The sequence below is a fragment of the Polypterus senegalus genome, chromosome 13 (genome assembly GCF_016835505.1).
Source record: "Polypterus senegalus isolate Bchr_013 chromosome 13, ASM1683550v1, whole genome shotgun sequence".
Classification (NCBI taxonomy): Eukaryota; Metazoa; Chordata; class Cladistia; order Polypteriformes; family Polypteridae; genus Polypterus; species Polypterus senegalus.
The window spans coordinates 144,905,792-144,930,975 of record NC_053166.1 but is presented as its reverse complement, the minus strand read 5'-3'; the positions used below and the strand labels follow the sequence as shown (position 1 = coordinate 144,930,975).

Here is a 25,184-nt window from a genome sequence, read left to right as displayed (position 1 = left end):
AAGAACTGGAACAAGCTGAGACTCCTACAGCTGTGAGGCAGCAGACCTGTCCAATGTTGCTCAGAATCCCAAATCCTTGACACAACTACACAAAGCTCAAGTAAACTTTATATTTTGAAGGCAGCACCTTTACAGGGTTCTTCAAAGATGTGCACACATACAATGCACCAATGTTTTCCTTTTCCTTTCTTCCTGCACTCGTTCCTGGTGAGCTTTGGCCTGTTCATCATCTCCTAACTCCAGCTCCCTTGGTGAGGTGAAGCAGCTCCTTTAATGCCAGGCCTGGGAGTACTTTTAATGCCACAGCACTGCAGACAAGAAGCAAGGATACAAATTTGGATGGCTTCTCCTGGCAACTCGCCCCAGAGAATCCAGCAAGGCTGCCCTTTGGTACAACAACTCGCAGCCATCCCTGCAGGCGCCCACCTGGGAATCCCAGCAGAGATGCTGCCACCTGCTGTATGGGGAGTACCCCCAGCCATCTTTCCAACACATCATCCCGACTGGGAAAAATCAACACTGACAATCCAGCCTGCGACTCCCATCCAGTGATGTTTTCCGTCCATTATGAGGGTCTCCTGGCTGGGCTACCATTCATCTATCCCAGCCCATCATTCCCTTGCAGCATACGGGAAATAATACAGCAGCAACAAAATGTTCAATTATATTGAATATTAATTAAGCAATAGCACTTCCATAATTTTGGGGGCTTCAAGGTTTAACTTGGAGGATAAAAGTTTATAGTATTTCATAATGTTGTCACAATTAAGCATGCAGATAATCTACAGTATGTATAATATAAGAACACACAAATGAAATGTTCAAATTTGTGTTTATTTTTCAGAAAGAAAAAAATCCATTTTTATATGAAGTATCAAATGAAACTTCAAAGAAAGATCTTATTAGATTCGTAAGGGTTAATGAAATGGATCTGGTAACGGAATACACAAGGGCGGTAAGTGGTGAACGTGCAAGCGTCGTGTCGCAATTCCAGACACAAAGGCCCATATTACGTATTTAACAGCACAAAAAGCTTCTGACTTTGTATTTACTGTATCTGATTAAGTGCTGCTTGCTCTCTTTTAATTTTACAGTCATCGGGAAAAATATTTGATGCTCTCGTTACCAGCCATATGCTACTGTTTACTAACAAAAGTGCTGAAGACTTTGGCGTCATCTATGAAAATTTTGAAGCAATAGCAGCTGAATTCAAAGGAAAGGTACAGAACCTCCCGTTAGAAGCCAGTATGCCTGCCTAGTCACACAATGGCGCAAGTTGGGTATTGGGGTTAGGTTCGGGGATAATCCAAATAAGGTTTGGAAGGCATGGGGACACCGGCTTAAAAAGGTAAATAAACCTTTACTGCCATTTTATAATTAATGAATAAACCAAACAATTAGACTTCATTCAAGGCATCTGGAAATATTGTTTTTTAAATGATGGATATGGTACATTTACAATCACATTTATTTATTTGGCTGACACTTTAGTCCAATGTGACTTAAAACATTTGAGATACAACTGGTTACATTTCGGCGGCAGGATAGCGCAGTGGGTAGCGCTGCTGCCTCGCAGTAAGGAGACCCGAGTTCGCTTCCCGCGTCCTCCCTGCGTGGAGTTTGCATGTTCTCCCTGTGTCTGCGTGGATTTCCTCCGACACTGCAAAGACATACAGGTTAGGTGCATTGGCAATCCTAAATTGACCCTAGTGTGTGCTTGGTGTGTGTGCCCTGCAGTGGGCTGGCACCCTGCCCGGGGTTTGTTTCCTGCCTTGTGCCCTTTGTTGACTGGGATTGGCTCCAGCAGACCCCCCGTGACTCTGTGTTAGGATATAGCAGGTTGGACAATGATTGACTGGTTACATTTTCTTTGCTTTTCCAAATGAAGCAAAGGCAGGTGAAGTGACTAACTCAGGGTCACACCGAGATTTGAACCCACAACCTCAATTCACACATTTCAATCTGTGTTTTTAATTCCACCCGATATCGGTTCTAATGGGTGTATGGTTGCTTTGCCTAAAATGTTTGTAAAGGGTTTTATTAACATCCCCTTTTTCTATATGTTGAACATGCTGAATAAGTCTGGGCTTAAACGTGCGTCCAATATAAATGAGGCCACATTCCCTACACTGAATATCGTATGCACAGTTGTGGAAGTCCAACTGAAAAGTTTAAAAAGTTAAAATTCTACCTAAAGTTTCTTTCTTTTGCACAAAAGGAATTTGCCACATCGTTTTATGATTTCTCTGTAATTTGGATGAGCGTTTTGCATGACAAGCAGGTCTTTCAAATTTTATTCCTACAATAGGCAGCTACCAGGCAGAATTTCTTAAATGGATCATATTTTGCTGGTACAATACTTGTTCTTCTTTCAGCTGCTCCCATTAGGGGTCGCCACAGCGGATCATCTTCTTCCATATCTTCCTTTCCTCTTCATCTTGCTCTGCCACACCCATCACCTGCATGTCTTCTCTCATCACACCCACAAACCTTTCTTAGGCCTTCCTCTTTTCCTCTTGCCTGGCAGCTCTATCCTTAGCATCCTTCTCCCAGTATACCCAGCATCTCTCCTTTGCATATGTCCAAACCAACACAATCTCGCCTCTCTGACTTGGTCTCCAAACTGTCCAACCTGAGCTGACCCTCTATTGTTCTCATTTCTAATCCTGTCCATCCTCGTCACACCCAATGGAAATCTTAGCATCTTTAACTCTGCCACCTCCAGCTCTGTCTCCTGCTTTCTGGTCAGTGCCACCGTCTCCAGTCCAGCTGTTCTCACTACCATCCTGTAGACATTCCCTTTCACTCTTGTTGATAACTGTCTAAAAATGATGAAACATGATCCTATATGCCTGTTGTGCCATACTCGAGAATGTCAATGCTACCGGAATCTTATTCAAAATAACCTCATACTCAACCAAATCCACCATTAGAGTTATTTAACTTTGGGAAAAGGGATGTACACCTCTGTGGGATTGTACCCAGTCCCACACCACCTGCCCAACAGTGAGGTGATTACACTGACATGTTAGTTTCTCTTGTGTCTCTCACCATGCATTTTGTATTGGACTTCTATCTGTATATTAGAAGGGGCCTCAGCCTGGGATGGTTGGTTTTCTGATGTGTTGTTACTTAATAGCATTCCTTTAGTCATTTAATACTGATCATCGGACCCATACCTCGAGAAGATAGAATGCTTCATGGCTGTCCTATCTAAGGGCCCTGCTGTATGGGATGCGTAGCTTCTGTCATTATTGAACCAAGTGGCCACCCTCTTTTGGGGACTTTACTGTTACAGGTTTATGATGCAAGACTTTACGACATTTTACCTCTCAGAGTAACTAGAGTTAGTTAATTTAGCCTTATCTAATGACCTGTTGTTTCTGATGGTGTCTGTCCTTCCACTTTCTCAGTGATGGAATTTTTATAAAATGTGCTCCTTTCCAAGAATATTATACCTTATTTTGTCAAGTGGATGACCCCAAAGTGCTTGGTCTTTTATTTTTCTGTTTACAGTGCTCAAGCAGGCTGACTTGGCCTCTTGACTTTTAAACTTAGGCAACACTTTTATTTAATGTGCTCATGCAGACTGAGTAGGCCTCTTGATTTTCAGTGCTCTTTTGGTATGATAAAGCAGGCTGACCAGGCCTATTGACCTGTACCTCTCTTATGTTGTTGTCCTATTGTTTTGTTATTTTTTTTTGTGCAGTTTGCAACGACTTAGCTTTCTGGAGGAACTGTATTTACGTATTATAAGTTGGCAGTGGCGTGGTGGTTAAGGCTTTGAATTTCAAACAATGTTTGAAGGTTGTGGGTTCAATCTCACCGGTGACAGGGCCGTCTTAACACGTGGTCATGTTGGGCAGTTACCCGGGGTCCCCATGCTAATCTATGTGACTTGCAGAGTGCTTGTGTAGGTAGGGGCTCCAGTGCACTGCTTTGCCCAGGGGGCCTATAATACTGTTAAGATGGGCCTGACCAGGGGAGCAAGTCACTTGACCTACATGTGCTCCAATTAGAAAAACAAAAGAAATGTAACCAGTTGTATCATAAATGTTGTAATTTGTCTTAGAAAGAGGTGTCAGTCAAATATTTATTTGTATAAAGTAAATATGAGAGCTGTTCTTACACAAACTACCAACAAGAAAGGGCAACTTGTTTGATTTCAGTAATTAGACGCTTTACTTCACACAGACTACACCTTTTTTGGCCATTGATCTCACCGTGGGTAGGAACGACTCCCTGATCATTCTGTCTCTTCCTAGATTTTGTGTGTCTTTGTCAACACTGATGAACCCAGGAACGGACGCATCTTTGAACACTTCCGGGTGAGGGATGTCGACTGTCCGGCTGTCCGTATCATCGACCTCACAACCAGCGTGCAGTACCAAATGCAAGCCGATGAAGTCAGCGTTGACAACGTGAAGAACTTTGCTGAAGATTTTCTAGGAGGCAAAGCAAAGGTCGTTTTGAATTTCTAATGGACAATTCTCACATTGTGTGAAACGTTACCAGATCTCACCTAGAAGATGGGGTCCTGTGGCCTTTTTGTTAGTTGGGATGTTTTGTTTCTCACCTAAAATTCGAACGCAGTTGGGTTCTCTCTTTTTTCCATTTACTCTATCTTGGCCTTCTCTTTAGTTTGGGTACACTATCCAGTCTGACATTTTGTTACCGTATAGTTACCCCTTTGCATCGTAGTAAATTATTTCTGCCCTGCACTCAACCCATCCTTTGATGAAATTACCAACGCGCTCATCTCATAGTGCTTCTCCTCCTTCATTCCCCAATTTTTTTTTCCCCTAATTGCCTGTCACGTCTGTCTAATTAATATCTAGTTGACATCTTTATGTTCATTCACCTCCATACCATTGTATTTTGCTAACACACGTCTACAAAATTGTCAGAACCAAGAAGGATTAGTTTCCTGTTTGTTTAATTGCTCATCTTAATGCTTTTTGTTACCCTTATTTTGGTTTCAACATATTCCCCTCATTTTTAACTAATGCATAACACTTTCTTTAGCTCTCTTTCGCTCAGAAATGTAAAATAACCTTCTCAAACCCCCATAATCCAGTTTGGGATTTTAAGGGGCTGGAGACAGCACTGGTGCAATGCCAGCAATAGCCCTGGACGAGACGCCAGTTATACACACAATCTGTATACTCTGACAGTTGACAGCTTCCAAATAACAAAATCTGCATGTTTTGGGGGAGAATCAATCAATAAATAAATCAATAAATAAACAAACCCATTCAGACACAGAGGAGCACACAGACTCCACTTGGCCAATTAACAGATATGGGACTCTAACTTGGGATGCTGGATCCAGGGCATGGCAGTGCCTCTGTCCTCCCATCCCTCACATATTTTCTGTATTTCTCCATTTTTTTCCTATTTCCAATCCCTCTAGGTTAGTCCATTGTACTCTGACACTTGTGCTGGTTTGTATTCCTCCCTGAGCACTTTTCTTGAGTTCAAAGCTCATTTTCTTTTACAGTCTGCTGGCTAAACTTCAAAGGCCTAATAACTAAATGAGTATTTGAATGATTTAAACACCTTACCTACCCCCTGACCCCCCTGACTATTTCAAATAATCTGTGCTGCTAACAGGGGCATATCAATTATGTGTGTCTTGTAGGGGGCACCACCGAGCCCCCAAACCCTCCAACACAAGTCCTAGGTTCAAATAATAATTTATTTTAACAAACGCCTTCATATGTTATTCACTAACACAAAACCCAGAAACTTGTATTCTTTCTTCCTCTCTTTCTTTCTTTCTTTCACCCCTCCAAGCGAGAGTTGTCCAGCTCCTCTCCCGACTCTGACTTGCCCAGAGAAGGCAGAGTGGTTTCCTTTATACCTGACCTGGGACCACTTCTGGTGTTACTGCACGACTGACTGGAAGCACTTCCAGGACAGGAGGAAGTTCCTTAAAGTAGAGATGGTCTGCCTCTGCCGCTCACCGTGGCAGCATCTATGGAACACTGCAGTGTTGTCTAATGGGACTGCAACTCCCAGCCTGCCCTGTGGATATCCATGCAGGCACCACAACCCAGGAAGACTGCCACCAATTGTATTGGGGGAGCAAATAGTTCCATGTGATTGGTCTCCCCCTGTCCTTCTGTTAAACTGGCCTCCTGGCCGGGTGAGAGGCATTGAACCATCCTGGCCGTAATGCCAGCCCTTGCTTGGTACTGTATGTCCATGTCATATGAAACTAATGAAGCTGAACTGTCAGGGCCCCCAATCTCGAAGGGCCCCAGAAGCAACTTTACTCCACATTGCTGAAAAAGTTTGGGTGTCTACTGAATGAGAAGAGTTTAAAAAACTAATATTAATACTGTAATGTAATTCAATACAAAATAATAGTTAAAAAAAAAAATTAAAAGGTTATAAAGGTATCATGTTAGGTAGCCGTAAATTAAAAAACACTCAAATAAAGGATGTTTAATTCTATCCATCCATCCATTTTCTAACCCGCTGAATCCGAATACAGGGTCACGGGGGTCTGCTGGAGCCAATCCCAGCCAACACAGGGCACAAGGCAGGAACCAATCCTGGGCAGGGTGCCAACCCACCGCAGGACACACACAAACACACCCACACACCAAGCACACACTAGTGCCAATTTTGAATCGCCAATCCACCTAACCTGCATGTCTTTGGATTGTGGGAGGAAACCGGAGCGCCCGGAGGAAACCCACGCAGACACGGGGAGAACATGCAAACTCCACGCAGGGAGGACCAGGGAAGCGAACCTGGGTCTCCTATTAATTCTAAATATATTTAATTTAAAATAAACACGGCTAACATTTATGATGTAAATTAAAATTGTTTATGCCTATCACAAGCTATAAACCAGAAACTGATTTTTCAAAGCTAACCTTTATAAAGAAATAGGGGGCTCCGCCCCCTGCTTGCTTCGCTCGCATTCCCCGGGGCTGGTTAACCGGATATACAATTTAAAGAGATTGCTATTTTCATGGGAACTGTTACATATGCATTATTTTCACTTTTACTTTAAAACTTTCGTAAAAACAATACTTTAAACTCCTTTATTTTTGGCCCCAGGTGTGGTTAAATCTCTTTCTCGCAGGACGTATAACTCTGCTTGTGTTGTGAACGCAAGCTAAGAAGATGCCGTTGGAACAGCTGCTGTTTTTCTGCTGTTGGCAAGCTGCGTGTTCTGTTTTTCACGCTGCGCGTCGATCATTTAAATACCTGTACAGCAGCTGTCCTTTTGCCACTTCGCGTCTGTGAAGGTGGGGTTGGGGGGGTATTGGGATGAATGCACACTAAGGAGAAGTTGTCAGATCATCTGCTGAATTGCTGCTTCTGGCGAGCTGCATGTTCTGCCTGTCGCTTGTCGTTGTTTTAAGAGCTTGGGAGCACATGAAGTGTGTCTGCCAAAAGCTTCCAACAACTGCTAGGTTAGATGTCCGTGAACTAGTTTTAAATGTTGTCTCACTGCCTTGTCTTGCGTGACTTTAAAGTGTCTCTCTTCCAAGAAGATCACGTCTCGTGTCCCTAGTTTCCCTCCCAGGAATTTTTTTTTTTAATAAAAGAGAGATTTGTTTCATGTAGTATGTACAGTATTCTCATAGGTGTCTAAAATAGAAGATTATATTGACGGTGGTCTTTTCTTTTTTCCTTGAAAGCAGGCAGGTACTGAATTGGCAGCATGAGTCAAACGTGTAACAAAAGAAATTCTACAGCCCAATCAAGTTCATTTTTAAAAAGTATCATGAAAACTTATAAAAAGAACAAAATGTAGAAATTCAGTCACAGAATACACACACAGAATAAAAGGGTTTCTTCTTTTTTTCATTAACAATCTTAGCTTTCTAACATTAAAAGTTCAGCACATTCAATACAATTTGAAACTGCTTGCCTTTAATGCCTTACCAGCTGCCTGGCAAAATGACAAGAAATAATTAGAATTTATACTGTTTAGAAGTTAGCTTGTAGGGGTTATTAAAAAACCTTCCATTAACTATGCACTAAACTATAGGCAAACAATTTAGCATAACCAGGAAAATACATCAATTGAACAAAACCTAACTAACTATCTAATGGCTCTTACACTATGTTGTTAAATACATGCATGATTAAATACATTTCCCTAATTTTCATCCCTCCATAATTAAAAAAACTATAAAGCATAGGAAATTTTATTCACACCAGTGCGTGATAATCCAGTAAAGTGATTTTAATCACATACTGAGATGTAATGGTTACATTTTTTCTAAAAATGTGAGGGGATCTGTCATGGAACAACCACACTGAAGAAGATAAGCGGGGTTACCCAGACATCATTGCTGGTTGCAAAGGGGCCCCCATAACAGTTCAAGCTTCTGGGCCTCAAAAATGTAGGTCTGCTATGGGCCGTTTGAAATCCATACAACATCTTCTGTAAAATGATGTAGTCCATATTTCTCATTCACGCCTTATTAATCGTGCTGTTCAATGCATTTTACAACATTTCTTTAATGTTCCTGCACTCACCATCAGTGAATATATAATATTTCAGTTCTCCTCAGGGCGGTGTCTTGTCTTACACTCCCAAGTATGCTGCTCTGACTATAAGCTACTGGAACACTGTTTCCCTATTTCTTCTTTTCATTATTCCATTTCTTCCTTTTTCAAACTTAACCCACAAAAAAATAAAAAACTGCTATGATCATTCAATTATAGTTATTGGCAGTAACTGAAACATTGAGAACATGCAATATCTTTGGCTCTGTTCTACTTATAAATGTCAGCATTAAAGATGACAATAACTATGGAATAAATATAGTAAGACATTGTGTTAGTGAAACAAAGGAGTCGGGGTCATCAGGTGCTATTGATAAATACACAGGCTGAGTAAACTTTACAGTTTAAACTTTGACAGAAAGCAGCAGCATGAGGCTGAAGATTCCAGAACAAAAACACACACAGAAAAAAAAAAAACGTAAATTAAACAAAATCTGTAATTGACACCACTTTGTTAATAGAAAATGCTGGTTAACTGGGCCCTAATTCAGATTGTTATGATTCCCCTTTTAATTTTTTATTACATGTGGTTATTGCTTATTTATCTTCCTGCATAATGTATGAGGAGACATTTTCTTCTGTCTTTAACGGTTGGTTGATAACCTGATAGCTTTTCTCAAACAAAAACATATTTAGTTAAATTATTTAATTTTCTAATTGTAAAAAATTAAATTTTTTTTTGTACTGAGTACTACAAATCTCCCAATTTTCTTTCTCTGCTCCATCATTTCCATATTGGATTTCTATTTTGTCATATTATTTACTTTTATTTCTCAATGCAACTTCTTTTTCCACTCTACCATAACACACAATTTTATCTTTGTGTTAATTTGTTTTAGTAAGAATGTGCTTCATAGTTTGAAAAAGAAAAAGGAATTTTTAACTTGCCCACTCAGGGACAGTCAATTTAAATGTACGAATTGAATGGATTTGAAGTTAGTTTATTAATGATCACTTTTATCTTTGGCAATACCGGTTATCACGCAAATAATTTGGTAAGAATCCTACTTGTTTTCCTTACCTTTCTCAGTTATAGGAGGGGGTCTCCAGCCATTAGACTTCTCTCAAGGTAATTGTGGTACACTCGTTTTAAGAGCAATACAGTGTAGTAATATACACAAGGATTATAGAAGTAGGATAACTGCATATCTATATATACTGCTCAAAAGAATTAAAGGAACACTTTTTAATCCGAGTATAGCATAAAGTCAATGAAACTTATGGGATATTAATCTGGTCAGTTAAGTAGCAGAGGGGGTTGTTAATCAGTTTCAGCTGCTGTGGTGTTAATGAAATTAACAACAGATGCACTAGAGGGGCAACAATGAGATGACCCCCAAAACAGGAATGGTTTAACAGGTGGAGGCCACTGACATTTTTCCCTCCTCATCTTTTCTGACTGTTTCTTCACTAGTTTTGCATTTGGCTACAGTCAGTGTCACTACTGGTAGCATGAGGCGATACCTGGACCCTACAGAGGTTGCACAGGTAGTCCAACTTCTCCAGGATGGCACATCAAGACGTGTCATTGCCAGAAGGTTTGCTGTGTCTCCCTGCACAGTCTCAAGGGCATGGAGGAGATTCTAGGAGACAAGCAGTTACTCTAGGAGGGCTGGAGAGGGCCATAGAAGGTCCACTGGTATGAATGTCTCTGACCAAACAACCAGAAAGACTTCATGAGGGTGACCCAAGGGCCCCATGTCCTCTAATGGGCCCTGAGCTCACTGACCAGCAGCATGCAGCTTGATTGGCATTCGCCATAGAATACCAGAATTGGCAGATGCGCCACTGGTGCCCTGTGCTTTTTACAGATGAGAGCAGGTTTACCCTGAGCACGTGACAGAAGTGAAAGGGTCTGGAGAAGCCATGGAGAACATTATGCTGCCTGTAACATCATTCAGCATGAACAGTTTGGTGGTGGGTTAATGATTGTCTGGGGAGGCATATCCATGGAGGGTCACACAGACCGCTACAGGCTTGACAAAGGCACCTTGGCTGCCATTAGATATCAGGATGAAATCCTTGGACCCATTGTCAGACCCTATGCTGGTACAGTGGCTCCTGGTGCAGGACAATTCCTGGCCTCATGTGGTGAGAGTATGCAGGCAGTTCCTGGAGGATGAAGGAATTGATACCATTGAAAGTAAAGTTTAATATTTTAATATTAAATATTTTAGTTTAAAGACAGAATAAGAATCTGAAAATCTAACATCATCACATTAAAGTTCGATAAAATCTGAAAAGAATGATACCAAACATATATAAACATATATATGCAGGTTTTAAAATAAGCCCAATTTAAAACGTGACGTAAAAACATCAAATAAAATCGTTGCACTTTTTGGCGTAGGATTTTATATATAGAGAGAAGATATATATCTATTATAAAAGAAAACCTAGAGACAAGACGAAACTATTGCCAAAAGATTTTTTCAAGACCCGCCCTCCTTTCAAACCATTTCTGGTTAACAGCCCATGCCCACGGTCCTCTCACCTCTCAATCGTGTGAATGCTTTTGTCAGACACAGTTCCTCTGCTTACGGCTCTTATACATGATTACGTTTTCCTCACTTTGAGTTCCCAATTGAAGAAGATTCATGTCCAAATCTTATTGAAGAATTTCATCCCGAAGGGTTATCAAACAGAAGAAATGAGTACACGGGCAATCATAGCACTGAGAAACAATGAAGTCAAATGAATTAACGCGTAAATTCTCGATCGGTTACATGGCAAATTGGTTCAATGCGTATCAATAGACTATGCTAAAACAGTTGGTGCAGAAGATTAAAACAATTTACAATATCCCGAGTTATCTTCCACTGGCTGAATTACTGTTGAAAGAAGGATGTATCATAATGTTATTGCGTAATTTATGTATGAGTGATGGGCTATGAAATAGGACAAGATTAGTTGTATTCAAAATTGGTCAAACAATTCTGACATGTAAAATTTTAACAGGCAACAAGAAAGGTAATGTAGTACATCTTCCACGGATAACATTAGACACCAAAGGAGGTCTTGATATGCCATTTGTATTAAAACCTTTACAGTTTCCTGTTAGAATAGCTTTTGCTATGACAATTAACAAATCACAGGAACAAACATTTAAAAAAGTCGGTTTATTTATTAGAGAGAAATAAATGATATTAACTGACAGACAGTTATATGTTGCATTGTCACGATGCAAGTCCAAACACAGAATCAAAATTTAATGTGATATTGACCAAAAGTTCATTCCAAATATTGTTTTTCTTGAAGTTTTACAGTAAAAGATATGGCACAGACAGACAAACAACATAGAGAGGCTGACTGTTTACTGGCTATTTACAGTTCTAAATGATCTTGGCATAGATAATTAGTTTTACAATACCAAGTTTTTATAGATCATGGCTGATGTTGTGTGGAGGTTTTGCTTTGTTGTCGATCCAGGATCAAGTGGATGATTCTTCATGCATTGGACTTCACTCTTTCTCCTTTTGCATGATCCTTTGTTTGTGGTGTTATGTGCTGCTGCTTTCCCAGCCTGTTTTCTGCCATTAGGCACTTTGCTGTGTCGTTTTCAAAGGGAATAGCCTTTCTCTTTCTGGCACAAGGGTTTAGATCAGGGGTGTCAAACTCCAGTCCTGGAGGGCGGCAGGCTTTCATTCAAACCCTTTTCCGAATCAGTGACCAGGTTTCACTGCTAAATAACTATTTCTCCTTTTCTTTTAATAGCCCTAGTTTTTAAGGATTCAGTCCCCTGATTTGATTGTGCATTAAATGACAGCCAAATAGAAATGAGACGTGAAACGAGTTGACAGATTAGTAGCTAAACTGGAGCTTCAGACTCCAACCAGTTTCACTCTAACCAGTTTCTTAATGAGAAGCCGATTTTTGCTGTTAATTAAACCCGTTATTTAATTCCATGGCTTGCTGCTGTTCTCATTTTGCCACAGCAGACATTTTCAAAACTGTTGATTTTTTTTGTTTTTTTTTTCCTAAGTTGACCATCAAAATGTTTTGGTGACCTGAGAGATCGACTTTTCTGAGACCGTCACTTTTCTTTATTTTCAGATATTGTGTGATGGGCACAGGTGAGCTGGTCATGTGGCGGCTTGTTTCCTGTCTCATTATTGTTTGGCTGAGTCAAGTTAATTAAAATTAAGGCAAAAGAAGTGAATTAGTAGGAAAAAACTATTCACTAATTAAGAAGATGGTTACAATGAAAACCTGCAGCAACTGCAGCCCTCCAGGACCGAAGTCCGACACCCCTGTTTTAGTTACTAAAGTTCCCTTCCCTAAGGTGATGGCTGCTCCTCAGCCTTCAGACTGGCTCGCTGTTGAGCTTGGCCAACTGGATCTCAGCTCTCAGGTTCACAAAGAGAGCAGTTTGTCAGATTCAGCTCTCCCAGGAAGAGCGGCTCATAACGTTTTTCGCCTGGAGAATTCCTGAGCTTTTCTTAACTTGCCATTCTCTGCCTCTCTTTAATTCTGCCATTTGAGAGATGGGGTGTATGTGGTTTTAAAGGAAAGGCGAGCCTTCTCCCGATTGGATTAAAAGTCACTTCAAGTTATAAAATCAGGGGCTTCTAATAGGCGAGTTCTTCTGTCCATCCTAGTCATTATCCCTTGAATTATCGGTCTTTGTTCTTGCTCGAGTCCATGACACACCTTCTGGCTCAAGAAGTCTGTCTGGATGGGGGCCTCAGGAGACATGTCAAGGCACCTCTAACTTACACTTTTGTTATCAGATGAAGTTCCTGGTACAAGCTGGAGTTCAGTCACTTATTTTGGAACGTAAGTTGAGAAAGGCACAGCTGGATGCCTGCATCCCTATTGAATCTGCTTTTTTAACAGTCTGGTGTGCCACTAAAGCCTAACAGAATGGGCAATGCCCACATTGTCCTACACAGCATTGTTATGTTTTCCGTTTAAATATAGACTGTTGCCTGTTGTTCGGCAGCCATTTTCTCCACTTATCTGACTGACATCCGCTCTAAACAATATGTAAATAATGGAACACATGATCATCCTCATTCATCCATTTAAATGGTTACGTTTAAAGTTAAAATTTCAAACAAAAGGACACTACATTTTTCATTTATTTAACAATTGTCAATACAGAAAACTGATTTCTAAAATAAAAATTGATATAATATGGTATGACTAAGAAGTAGAGTAAAGCAAACAAAAATAATAAAACAGGTCATTAATCTGCTTTATCAAAATAGTCGATGTGTAATGATGAGCAAATCACTTTTAGATACATGAATGTCCACACTGAAAATTACAGCATGTATGTAAATAGTTGCACTAAGTAAGTAAGTCATTTTGCATAATGATGACAGCAAAATATACAATAATCATCTTCTTATGTAATACGCTACCGTGGCTGTTTGTCCAGGATTGTAAATCACCTGAAGATCACAAACCGTTTGTCCTATTGACCTGAAATTTGGTACACATATACTACGTGACGTCTACTATCCACTTTCAGGGTGATGACTTTTATTCCTCTTTTTATTTTATTTTATTGTAGAATCAACTCTCAGCAGCAGGCAGCAGTTTGGCGCATGCGTACGAGCGCCGTTCTAATCCCTACCACCTTCGCCGTCACTTCCCCTACCTCTTCATATCTTAAATCATTCTTGAGGCAGATTGAAGACTTAAATTCCAGCTTAAGTGAAAATTTTAGAAAAACATACGTACTAAGTAATTGCAACACAAAAACTGACTTAATCGGTTTTAACACGAAAAGATGCCGACGGAAGAAGAGAACAAGTGGGCCACTAGGGTGGAGAAAAGAAGAGCTGCTCAAGAAGCAGCAAGCGCATCAACCTCTGAGCAAATGAATGCTAAACGTACAGAGAAAGAGAATGAAAACTATAAGTCAAGTGTATTCACTGCACGTTATTGTGCAGTCTGCCGATACTGGTATTGATACAAATAATAAATCCTGTCGGTATAGTGGTATGATTGCATACTGCTGAGCGTTGATGCCCCACAGTTTAAAAGTCACAGATTAATCCATTGATCCTTTCTTCATGCAAGTATGGGTATCCCCCAGTGGTCCTACCTCGGCCTAGACCATATAAATAAAATGCATTATTATTAGACATGCGGGTTAAGTTCATTTGCAGCTCTAAACTGAGCCCACATGTGAATGAAAATGTCTGTCGAAGTTATCCTTACAATAGACTGGTGTGTCTTCCCGTCTTGGTTCCTAGTTTAAACCCCAAGGGCTGCTGGGATAGACTCTATTGCCCCAACACTGACCTAGATAAACAGATTTAGATAGCTGGAAGGACAAAAACTGAGAGAAGACAGCTGAATCCACCCAAACTACTGTTTTTGATGATCACAACTGTTCTCAAAGTCAAGATACTGGACTTTCATAAAATATCTAACTACTAGTCTGAGAATTATATCCAACTTTTTTTTCTTCTTCACTTTTTAGCCCAAGCTTGAGAGTGAGCCAATTCCAGAAGACTGGGATAAACATCCTGTCAAGGAGCTAGTCGGAAGAAACTTTGAAAGAGTTGCTTTTAATGATGAAAGAAACGTGTTTGTAATGTTCTGTGAGTAGAATTTCCAAATGTACTTCCTATGTAATATGCAAGACTGCCTTCATCTTTACAGGACATACAGTATGCCTAATCCCAGCAGATTTCTTTTCGGAGCGATGGACAACTCAGAGTTCACTTGCATGACAGCAGAATTTTATTTTGTGAAACAACCCTGGAACATATTGTATAGTATTCAATTAGGGTGCTGAACGTTCACTCCTAAAATACAACAGCATTTCAAAAACATAGAACAGCTGTGGGTTTGTTAGATTGAGGACGCTGGCACACATTTCACAAAGGCACATGAAAATAATACAAATAATGAACAACGTCAGATATTTGACTACAATACAATAAAGTACGGCTCATACTGACTACTACATTTGGGTTAATGATAGCTAATTTATTTGGCTGTTTGAAATATCAACATGGGTTTGAATGCTTAAACACCCACATGTGCACAGATCAAATATTTTTGGAAACGTAAGCAATTTCAAGTGCAACATTAGCAAGTTTCTACAATAAATGAATGACTTTCCAGTAAAACCAGTGAAAAGACTATCTAACGCAGCAGTGGCTGATTCTGTTCACCATTGGCTGAAATTAAGCAAAATTAATCTCCAGGACCAGATAATATTCACCCTAAAGTTCTAAAGGATGTTAGTGAGTACAGATGTAAATCCTTGATACACATTTTCAGGAAGTCACTGCACACTGGGAAATTCCTAAGGTCTAGAAAATGGCAAATATTATCCCATTATATAAAGACAGTGATTGGGCAGATCCAAGAAACTATAGGCCAGTAAGCTTAATGTGCATCACAGGAAAATTAATGGAAGGAATTACTAAGGGAAAGACCGAACAACACGTGGCAAGAACAGGAGGTTTACTGAATAGTCAGCATGGGCTCAGAAGAGGGATGCTTTGTTTTTCTAATATCCTGGAATTCTATGACAAAGCAACAAAAGGATATGATCAAAGTACAGCATATGATATTATTTATCTTGACATTCAGAAAGCATTGGATAAGGAGCCACATGAGAGGTTGGGAATCAAACTAAAAGAAGTGGGAGCTCAGGCTGTTGTTTGTAGATGGGTGCAAAATTGGCTCACACACAGGAAGCAGAAGGTTAGGTTAGGTTAGGAAATCCTCAGATTACTCTCACGTCCCCTCTCCTGTCACCATCCCAGAGATGACAGAGGTGAGTCACAAACCCAAAAGGCTGGAAGTAGAGCGGCCAGATCTACCATTTAGCTATGGATGATCTCCATTAGCCAGCAGAAGACTTGGCCACTCGGCTTGTGACGTGGCCTTCTTGCACAGCAGGTCTCTCTCTTACTTTGGCAATAACAGTAAATTAGGGAACCATGCAACATTTATATCCATGAGCACACATGCCACTATTAACAAGATAAATAACAGTAAAAAAAAAAAAAAATTTCATTGATTACCAGAAATAAACCATGCCATCCATTTTGATGACCACATTACCAAGGACTTCAGATAACAGAATTGCAGGAGATAAGAAACTACTGGGAGTCTGTTGTTGATTATCAGAATCAAAGACTCATGATGATACAGGCCATTAAGGCCACCATCCCCATCCTGGGTATACTTCCGTTTTATAATTTGGATTTATTTAACTCTAGCATTGCTCAGGGTATACAGATATTCACCTCATCATACTGATAACATGTGTTGAAACATTTTCTTTGATCGAGGGATTGACAGGAGTCAAGAAGAAATGTTGGGGTGCCAGATGAGCCACCCGGTTTACTTGAAAAATAAAGAAGGTGAAAATAGCAAGAAAGCAAATCTCTAGCCGCTGGCTGTGAACTTACAGGCTCTGAAGAGTGGTCCAGTCACAGGGTAGTAGCTCCATAATGCGGATGACTCTCCTCCTGAATGAGACACCTCCTAGGGGCGCCTTGCTTTTATAGCTGTTGGACTAGGAGGGGCGGAGCCTTTTCCATCAGTGGGCGTCTCCTCTGATCTGTGGGTGATAAATGAGATCAGAGAGTCAGGAACTGCACCTCCTGCTGTCCTGGGGTGGTAGTGCTTACCTCAGATGAGCATGGAAGGTGACCCATGGATGTGCTTATGTGACAACATATTCAAGAAGGTTATGTTTAATCATCACAGCTCTAAAATGTTTTTTTTTTTCTGGTATATTATACTATTAGGGCATGCAAATACTTTTGTACATTTTACAGCATATATTTCCATTTCTGCCTTTATCCATGTTTAAATGTTAATGTCGCTTTATTAACTGGACAATATATACTTTTCACTTAAAGATGCACCATGGTCAGAAGAATGTCAGAAGCTGTTCCCAATCTTGGAAAAACTTGGAAAAGTCTATGAGCATCACGAGAGCGTAGTCATTGCCAAAATTGACAGCACTGCCAATGACGTGCACACTGTTCTCTTGGAGCGTTACCCAATGTTCAAATTCTTTCCAGCCACATATGTGGAAAAGGTGGGTTAATCCTTTTCAGAGCTGTTATTAAATTGCATCTCATATTTTGGTAAAAGTCAAAAGGGATATGACTGCTAGGCAAATTTTACACAGAGACAATTTGGGCCTGTATGTAGAAAGCACATTAGAGCTTTTTTAATGGATGCAGTTTCATTCTACATGTAGAAAAAGCAAATGAAATCAAAGCTAAAAAATCATTCACAATCAGTCATACTCGGGCAAAAGCGATAGCAACAGTTTATTTCTTGTACAGCCTAAATTTACACAAGGAAGGCCTCAACGGGCTTTAACAGGCTCTGTTGTTTGAGATAACACCCCCAGCGCCTTAACTCTCTAAGAAGACCTCAAACAAAACCTTGAGGAGGAAAAAAAATAGACAAATCTTGGGAAGGGCAATTCAAAGAGAGACCCCCTTCCAGGTAGTTTGAGCATGCAGTGGGTGTCAAAAAATGGGATAAATGCAAAAGAAAACACAAGTAATCCTCTTCACAGTAGAGCTAGATGGCCAGTCTATCATGGCCACCTTAGAAATACAACACTGTAGCGGTCAAGTGCCGTCAACGTGAAGGTGATTTATTTACTTTAGTGGAGGAGATCCCAGGGACAACCCCAGCCTTGGAACGACACACACACACTACAGAGACCAAATAAAGCACGTTAAACAATAAAGAATATAATGAAATTAAATTAACTAAGTGCAAACAATAATACCACCGCTGACCCTTTCTGCGATATTACATTTAACATATAAACACAGACACCACACAGCAAAGTCCATGTAAAAACCAATCTGGATGAAATGGGAAATGACGAGATTAAGTCCAGAGATCTGTATGTTGAAAGGGAAGGGAAAACACAGTCCTACCGGTAGTTGCTGAAGTGATGAAGACGGATGGATGGTTCAGAAGAGCTCCTTTTTCTTACGGGAAAGCCAATGAATCCAAACACAGTCCTCAGTATACAGGTAGACAGACGATCCAGACCCCAACAAACAAATACAATCCAGGACACAATGATGAATTATGGCAGAATTAACAGCAGGCAATCCGACAGATAAATGCAACGTACAACAACAAAAACAACTTTTTTTCTTCCTGACACCTGCCCTCCTTTTAACCTACATTGACCACCTTTGACCCCCAACAGCCCCTGCAGGGACTGCTGGGAGATGCAGTTTTAATTCATAGTAGCCCTGCTACAACACAACAGTACAAACTACTTTCTATACAGCAATCCTCAACAAGTGCAGGCGCAGAGCTCTGCAACAACTCTTTAGGCAAAATGCAAGAACAGAAGACACCACTCACTAGATAGAGAACTATCACATATGAGGATACATATTTGTTACAGTATATCAAAAAAAAAATTACAAACCAATTAATAAAACTAATAAACAGCAATATTTGTCCATCAGCTAATTGTAGAACCAGATTGTAATAAAGGAGTCAAACAAGCCAGAAACAGTCACGAGTCCGGGAGACTTCGACCAATAATGGCCATTCTACTGCAGGGTCAGTGCGGGTTGGCCATTTTGACGAAAGGACCCTTCTACCCGATGATTCTAGTTCTCCTATACCTGAGATGACTTTTTCATGGCAGGCCAAAAACTTTGCAGTAGAGGAGTGGCACACATGAGGATACTGAGAAGAGAAACAGAACTAGGGAGGGTTAGTAACAGTTTCTAAATATCGGATTAGTTGTATTTTAGTGCTAATGACTAACCACATAAATGCAGTATACACAGCAGCTCTAGTCAGGGTATGCTAAATTGAAGTACATTACATTAACTTATTTGGCTGATGCCTTTATCCAAGGCGACTTACAACATTTATAATACAACTGGTTACAATTCATTTTTGGTTTTCTAATTGGAGCACAGGCAGGTCAAGTAGTGAGTCTTCAGCCTGGAGACTGAAGGGGCACCTCATACAGTAGCAGGCGAATCATTACACAACTTCAGGGCCCTGTAATTAAAAGCTCAACCTCCCACTGTTACTGTATTAATCCTATGTAGACCAGCACCTTGAGATCTTAATGTGCATTCCGGTTCGAAAATAATGATAAGTAAGCAAGTCCTAGCATAGAGTTTGTGAGCCAAACATCATCCATCCATTATCCAACCTGCTATATCCTAACACAGGGGTCTGCTGGAGCCAATACCAGCCAACACAGGACGCAGGGCAGGAACAAATCCCTAAGCAGGGCGCCAGCCCACCGCAGGGCACACACGCACACACTAGGGACAATTTAAGATCGCCAAAGCACCTAACCTGCATGTCTTTGGACTGTGGGAGGAAACCCACGCAGACACGGGGAGAACATGCAAACTCCACGCAGGAAGTGAACTCAGGTCTCCTTACTGCGAGGCAGCAGTGCTACCACTGGGCCACCATGCTGCCTGAGCCAAACACAGGAAAACAAACTTCTTTCTTATTGAAGTCATTCTCCCTTGGAATTTGCAGCTGACTCACTTTTGCTTTTAAACTGGAAAACTATATTTAACTAACAACTTATAGTATGTTTCAGATATGCAGTACTTGTAACTTGTCATTATCTCACCTATAAAGCACTTCAAAGCCATTCAGAATTTTAAGTGTGAATGTGGATACGTGGCAAGCATCCCCAATGATGGTCTGGCACCACATCCAGCGTTCAGTCCTGCCTTGTACTTGATTTGGTTGATTTTGTTCGCTCGGGCAGGTCCCAGTTCCAATGAGCCTGAAACAGTTTGAAATGATTTGGAAATTCAGTTTAATTTATTCTAGAATATGATCCTTAAATTTGGACAAATTACAAATAAGGGCAGTTTAAACAAAGTCATACAAATATATATGTAGACATGTATACACACTTTATGTAATGAAGGCATTACTAAGCCTTTGAAGTTCGGGTTGCCTTTCAACTTATTAAAGCTCCCAATGCTGTTAACGTAACCTAAAATGAAGCAAACTAAAGGCAGACCACCTCACAACAAAGGAAAACGAGATCAAAGATTGACAGTAAACCTATACAAGAGTAAATTAGCTGTTAGCAGACACCCAAGAGAATGCCAAGGTGTTTATTTTTAGTAGAGAGCTTCTTTCATTACTTATTCAATTCTTTGGCAGACTTCAGCAATCAGAACTTCTTTGTAAAGTTAAGTTAAAACAGCTAAGCACTTGTTTTGATCGTTTCAATCCCATATCCTCTTGAATAATGGGAAAAAAATATACAGTGTTTTCATTCTTATGAAAATAACTTTTCAAAATGAACCATCCACTTTCATTATACCATACGTCAGGCATATATACCTACCTTAGGTTATGTTTAGGGAAACTATTACCCCAGAGAGAATCCTATTTTCAGCAAAAACGTACAAACGTAAAACAGGGTTCCACAGAAACAAGACAAACAAGAAATGACGTCCATTGTTATAACCTGATGAGAATATTGAAGTCAAACTTGGCACTACAGCACAGCTCAGGGTCCATGTGGGCTGCTGTCTGACCGGATTGTGACGTGGCTTAGTGATAGAGGTACTTTATTGGTAATTTAAGATTATTGGTTGTTGAGATACAGTGCCGTCCATAATGTTTGGGACAAAGACCCCGTTCTCCTTTATTTACCCCTCTCTGCTCCACAGTTTCAAATTACAAATCAAACCATTCAGACATTGGGATTAAAGTGCACATTGCAGACGTTCAGGGGATTTGCACACATTTCAATCACACCAGGTAGAAATGACAACACTTTTTCTATACAGTCCCCCTCATTTTCAGGGTACCATAATGTTTAGGACAATTGGCGTCACAGGTGTTTGTGATTCCTCAGGTGGGTTTAGATAATGAGCCAAACACACTGCTGGGGCAACACAGGAGTTTTTCAAAGCTGAAGAGTGGAGAATTCTAGTGGAATGGCCAAGCCAGACACCCGATTTAAATCCAAATGAGCAGCCCTTCAATATGCTGAAGAGAAAACTTAAAGGGACAAACCCCCAAAACAAACAGGAGTTGAAGATGGCTGCATTAGAGGCTTGGCACGGCATCACCAGGGGAGTCCCTCAACACCCGGTGATGTCTATGACTCGCAGACTTCAAGCAGTCACTGCATGCAAAGGGATATGTGAGAAAGGACTAAATAGGACAACTGATTTAATAGACCTGCCATTGCTGTCTCCCAAACATTATAGCGTCTGGTAATTGGGGGTTTGGACCATGTAGAATAAGCGCTGTGTGATCAAAATGTATGCAAATCTATTAAATGTACACTTTAATCACATCTGTAATGTTTGATTTGGAATTTTAAACTGTGGAGCAGAGGGATAAATCAATGAAAAATGGGTCTTTGTCTAGAACGTTATGGAGGGCACTATAGGAGATCCTGATACCAAAGAATGTTGTTGTTTTATGTACTGGACAGTAGTCTACTTTATAAAGAAAACAGTAATTTCTGCTGCTTCTTAATGATTTGTTCTGTATTCACATTAAAATTGAGGCTCTGCACTCCTTGTTGCCTGGTCTGGTGATTACACTTTTACGTAGCATCTACACTCATCTGTAGCCCCTGCCTGGTGGAACGAGCTAACCACCTCCACTCGAAATTCTGACGCTCTTCACCGTGTTTAAGATGTGTTTGGAAACCCTTTTGTACCCTTATCCTGTAACATTTGGTCACAAACAATATCCCAGAATGATGTTTGATTATGTTGATTTGTTTTGTATGACACTTTAGATAACAGCATCTGCTAAGCAACGAAATGTAAATGTAGCCTATTATAAATAACGGTTTCTAAATATCTGCAGGTATTCTCTGTCCCCACTATGTGCCCTTTTATTACTGCAGAGGGAGGAGAGGGGGGAACATAGATAGACAGAAAAGAAAGGCACTACATAATAGATAGATAAATAGAAATTAAAGTCACTATATTATACATAGATAGAAATGAAAGGCACTATATGATATTTAAGAAAGGCATAATAGATAGAAATGAAAGGCACTATATTATACATAGATAGAAATGAAAGGCACTATATAAGAGATAGAAAGAAATGAAGGGCACTATATGATAGATAGATAAGAGAGATAAGAAAGGCACTATATAATAGATAGAAATGAAAGGCACTATATTATAGACATAGAAATGAAAGGCACTATATGATAGATAGATAAGAAAGGCACTATATAATAGATATCTCCAAGATTTTGCATTTACCGGGAGAAAGGAACATTCCCAATTCTTTCCAAAACCATCCTCATTAGGTCTATGACTGCCCTGACTTATCTTGGAAAATACTGAGACGGCCGAGTCTAATTCAGTTGTTAGTTGTTAATTCACAAAGTCTTGTGAAGTAAATACAGTACTGTGCCCTATTGCTGATGGTATCAAAATTAATCCACTTGACTGACAAATGACCTTTACAACCCAGGTCCGTTTTGATATACTTTGCCTTTTTGTTGTAATTTGAATCTTTAATTATCCATTGTCTGCATAAAAAGTATGCTCATTGTAAAAACCCCATCCAACCTGTTTTATGCGTTATGCTTTTGTCACTTGACAGATTGTTCCCTACCAAGGAGAAAAAACTTTAGAGGCCTTTGTTCATTTTATTGAAAACCAGCTTAAAGAGCTTCAGGAAGAAAAGGAAAAGGTAAGCTTTTGCAGTAAGAACATCAGTAAAAGAAACTAAACCACAACACTTATTTTACTTCCTCCTTGTCGCCTGGTCAAGCTGATGTCAAATAATGAATGCTAAAGTTCATGGGCCTCTGTGCAACAGTACTTTGGAATGCTGAAAAAAGACAGAACATGAAACACAGGTTTTCCAAGTGAAAGAAAAGTTCTTTCATAAGAATGTGTGAAAATGTTTGAACAAGAACAGGTCATTCATCTCAACATAACTTGTTAAACCCTATTCATCCATTTCACAATAAGACATTGACATTTGAAAGCCAGTAAAGCACTGCTACTATGAGGCTTGTTGGTTACTTATTTTATGTCTTTATGGTTCTCCATGGGATGAAGTATTCTAAAATTAGTAATACATTTACCCTTAACCAGCTGTCACCTGTGGTCATGTTATGGGTGAAGAACTCTTTGTAAAATGAAAGCTGGAACTATGCTAGTACTCTTCAGAATCTTAAGCCCTTCTGTCAAGTCACTGCTTACACTTTTATATACTGTTTATGTTAAATAGTGTGGCCACTAGGGCGTGTAGCAGGACCCCAAACCTCACACACAATAACACCATGACAGTCCTTCATTCAACCAAAAATTACTTTTATTGGCAAACAGTACTTCAGTAGTACACAGTTCAATCCCCAACCAATCCTTTTCTTTACTCCTCCAGCTCCTCTCCCGACTCTGACTTGCCAGGTCAAGTGGAGGGCGTCTCTCTTTTAAAGCCCAACCCAAGAGTGCTAGCGGGGCACAATCTCCTGCCCCCAGGAAGCACTTCCAGATTAGACAGGACCACAATAATCCTTGTGCTATCAATATCTGACAGCTCCCATTAGCAGCCCCATGGGACATCTCCAGTGCTACTCTGTGGGTGCTGATACTGGGGCTCACCACATGGGATGCTGCCATCCAGAGTTGACAATTCTACACATAGCAGACAGCCTGTCACCCACTGTCCTGCCCTTCTGGGCTCCCAGACCCATCCAGTGTGTCCTCCTGTAACCACATCTTGGCATGGCGTGGAGGGAGGATGGATGGATTGATGAATGGATAGATGGATGGATAGATAGACAGATGTGAAATGCACTATATAAAAGACAGATAGATGACAGGCACTATGTAATAAATAGATCGTCTGACAGACAGAGACAAGTGGATTGATGTGACAGGCACTATAAGATAGATAGAATCAAATATACTGGAAAACTGATGGTGGCAATCATTTAAAACAATATATTTTCTTTTTTTATCATTCAAAGGAAAAAGAAAACAAGGACACAAAAGAATCTAAACGTTCAGATGAAAACCTGAAGGAGGAACTTTAACAACTTCAAACAACCTGCAGATGAAACCATACTGCTTACCACCGACATGATCTAAACATTCTAAGGCCTGCTTAATCCACTTCAGGGCCCTAATTAAGACTGGATGGGGAGAAAGTCCATCACGCCAACAATTCTATATATGGAGCAACAGCAACAATAATAGTTTTTGTGTTTTAAATTGTAAGAACCAATACATGTTTAAAATCGGACATTAAAACTTCTTTGTGTGAGAATGACCACATTATTTCAATTATGAAAAGGAACACTACATCTGTACAATTAGTTATTTTAATATTCTTTTTTAACTATTTTAAATACAATGTCTACCATAAAACCAATTCAGACGTGATTAAAGTGTACATTGCAGACTTTCACATAAGGGTCTTTGCATACACTTCAGGGCACTATAATGAACTTCCTTCTCATTTTTTTTTTATACTTTTGTTGATTTCATTAAAATCAAATAATATTCCACACAAATAAGTCAAGTTTTACAAAAAAAATAAAATAAATAAATCAACCCCCACCCCTGAGAAACAGGCAAGCAGAGTAAAATTTTTAAGTTAGAAAAAATAAGTAAATAGATAAATTATTAAATGTATAAAGATACATGGAGTAAAAGATGGGAGAGAACCTGCTT

The 25,184-nt window shown here is 39.9% G+C and overlaps 1 protein-coding gene across 2 annotated transcripts in view; it reads left to right on the top strand.

The window, feature by feature from the left end:
* LOC120542599 (protein disulfide-isomerase-like) overlaps positions 1-24,777 on the top strand; it is a 36,248-nt gene extending 11,471 nt beyond the window's left edge. For both annotated transcript variants that reach the window (XM_039775168.1, XM_039775170.1), the window contains exons 5-11: positions 845-955; positions 1,095-1,220; positions 4,266-4,463; positions 14,975-15,095; positions 17,382-17,563; positions 23,101-23,190; positions 24,479-24,777. In XM_039775168.1, the coding sequence (XP_039631102.1) occupies positions 845-955; positions 1,095-1,220; positions 4,266-4,463; positions 14,975-15,095; positions 17,382-17,563; positions 23,101-23,190; positions 24,479-24,544 (894 nt within the window). In that variant the 3' untranslated portion in view covers positions 24,545-24,777. The remainder of the gene's footprint in view (positions 1-844; positions 956-1,094; positions 1,221-4,265; positions 4,464-14,974; positions 15,096-17,381; positions 17,564-23,100; positions 23,191-24,478) is intronic.
* Positions 24,778-25,184: the final 407 nt, after the last annotated feature.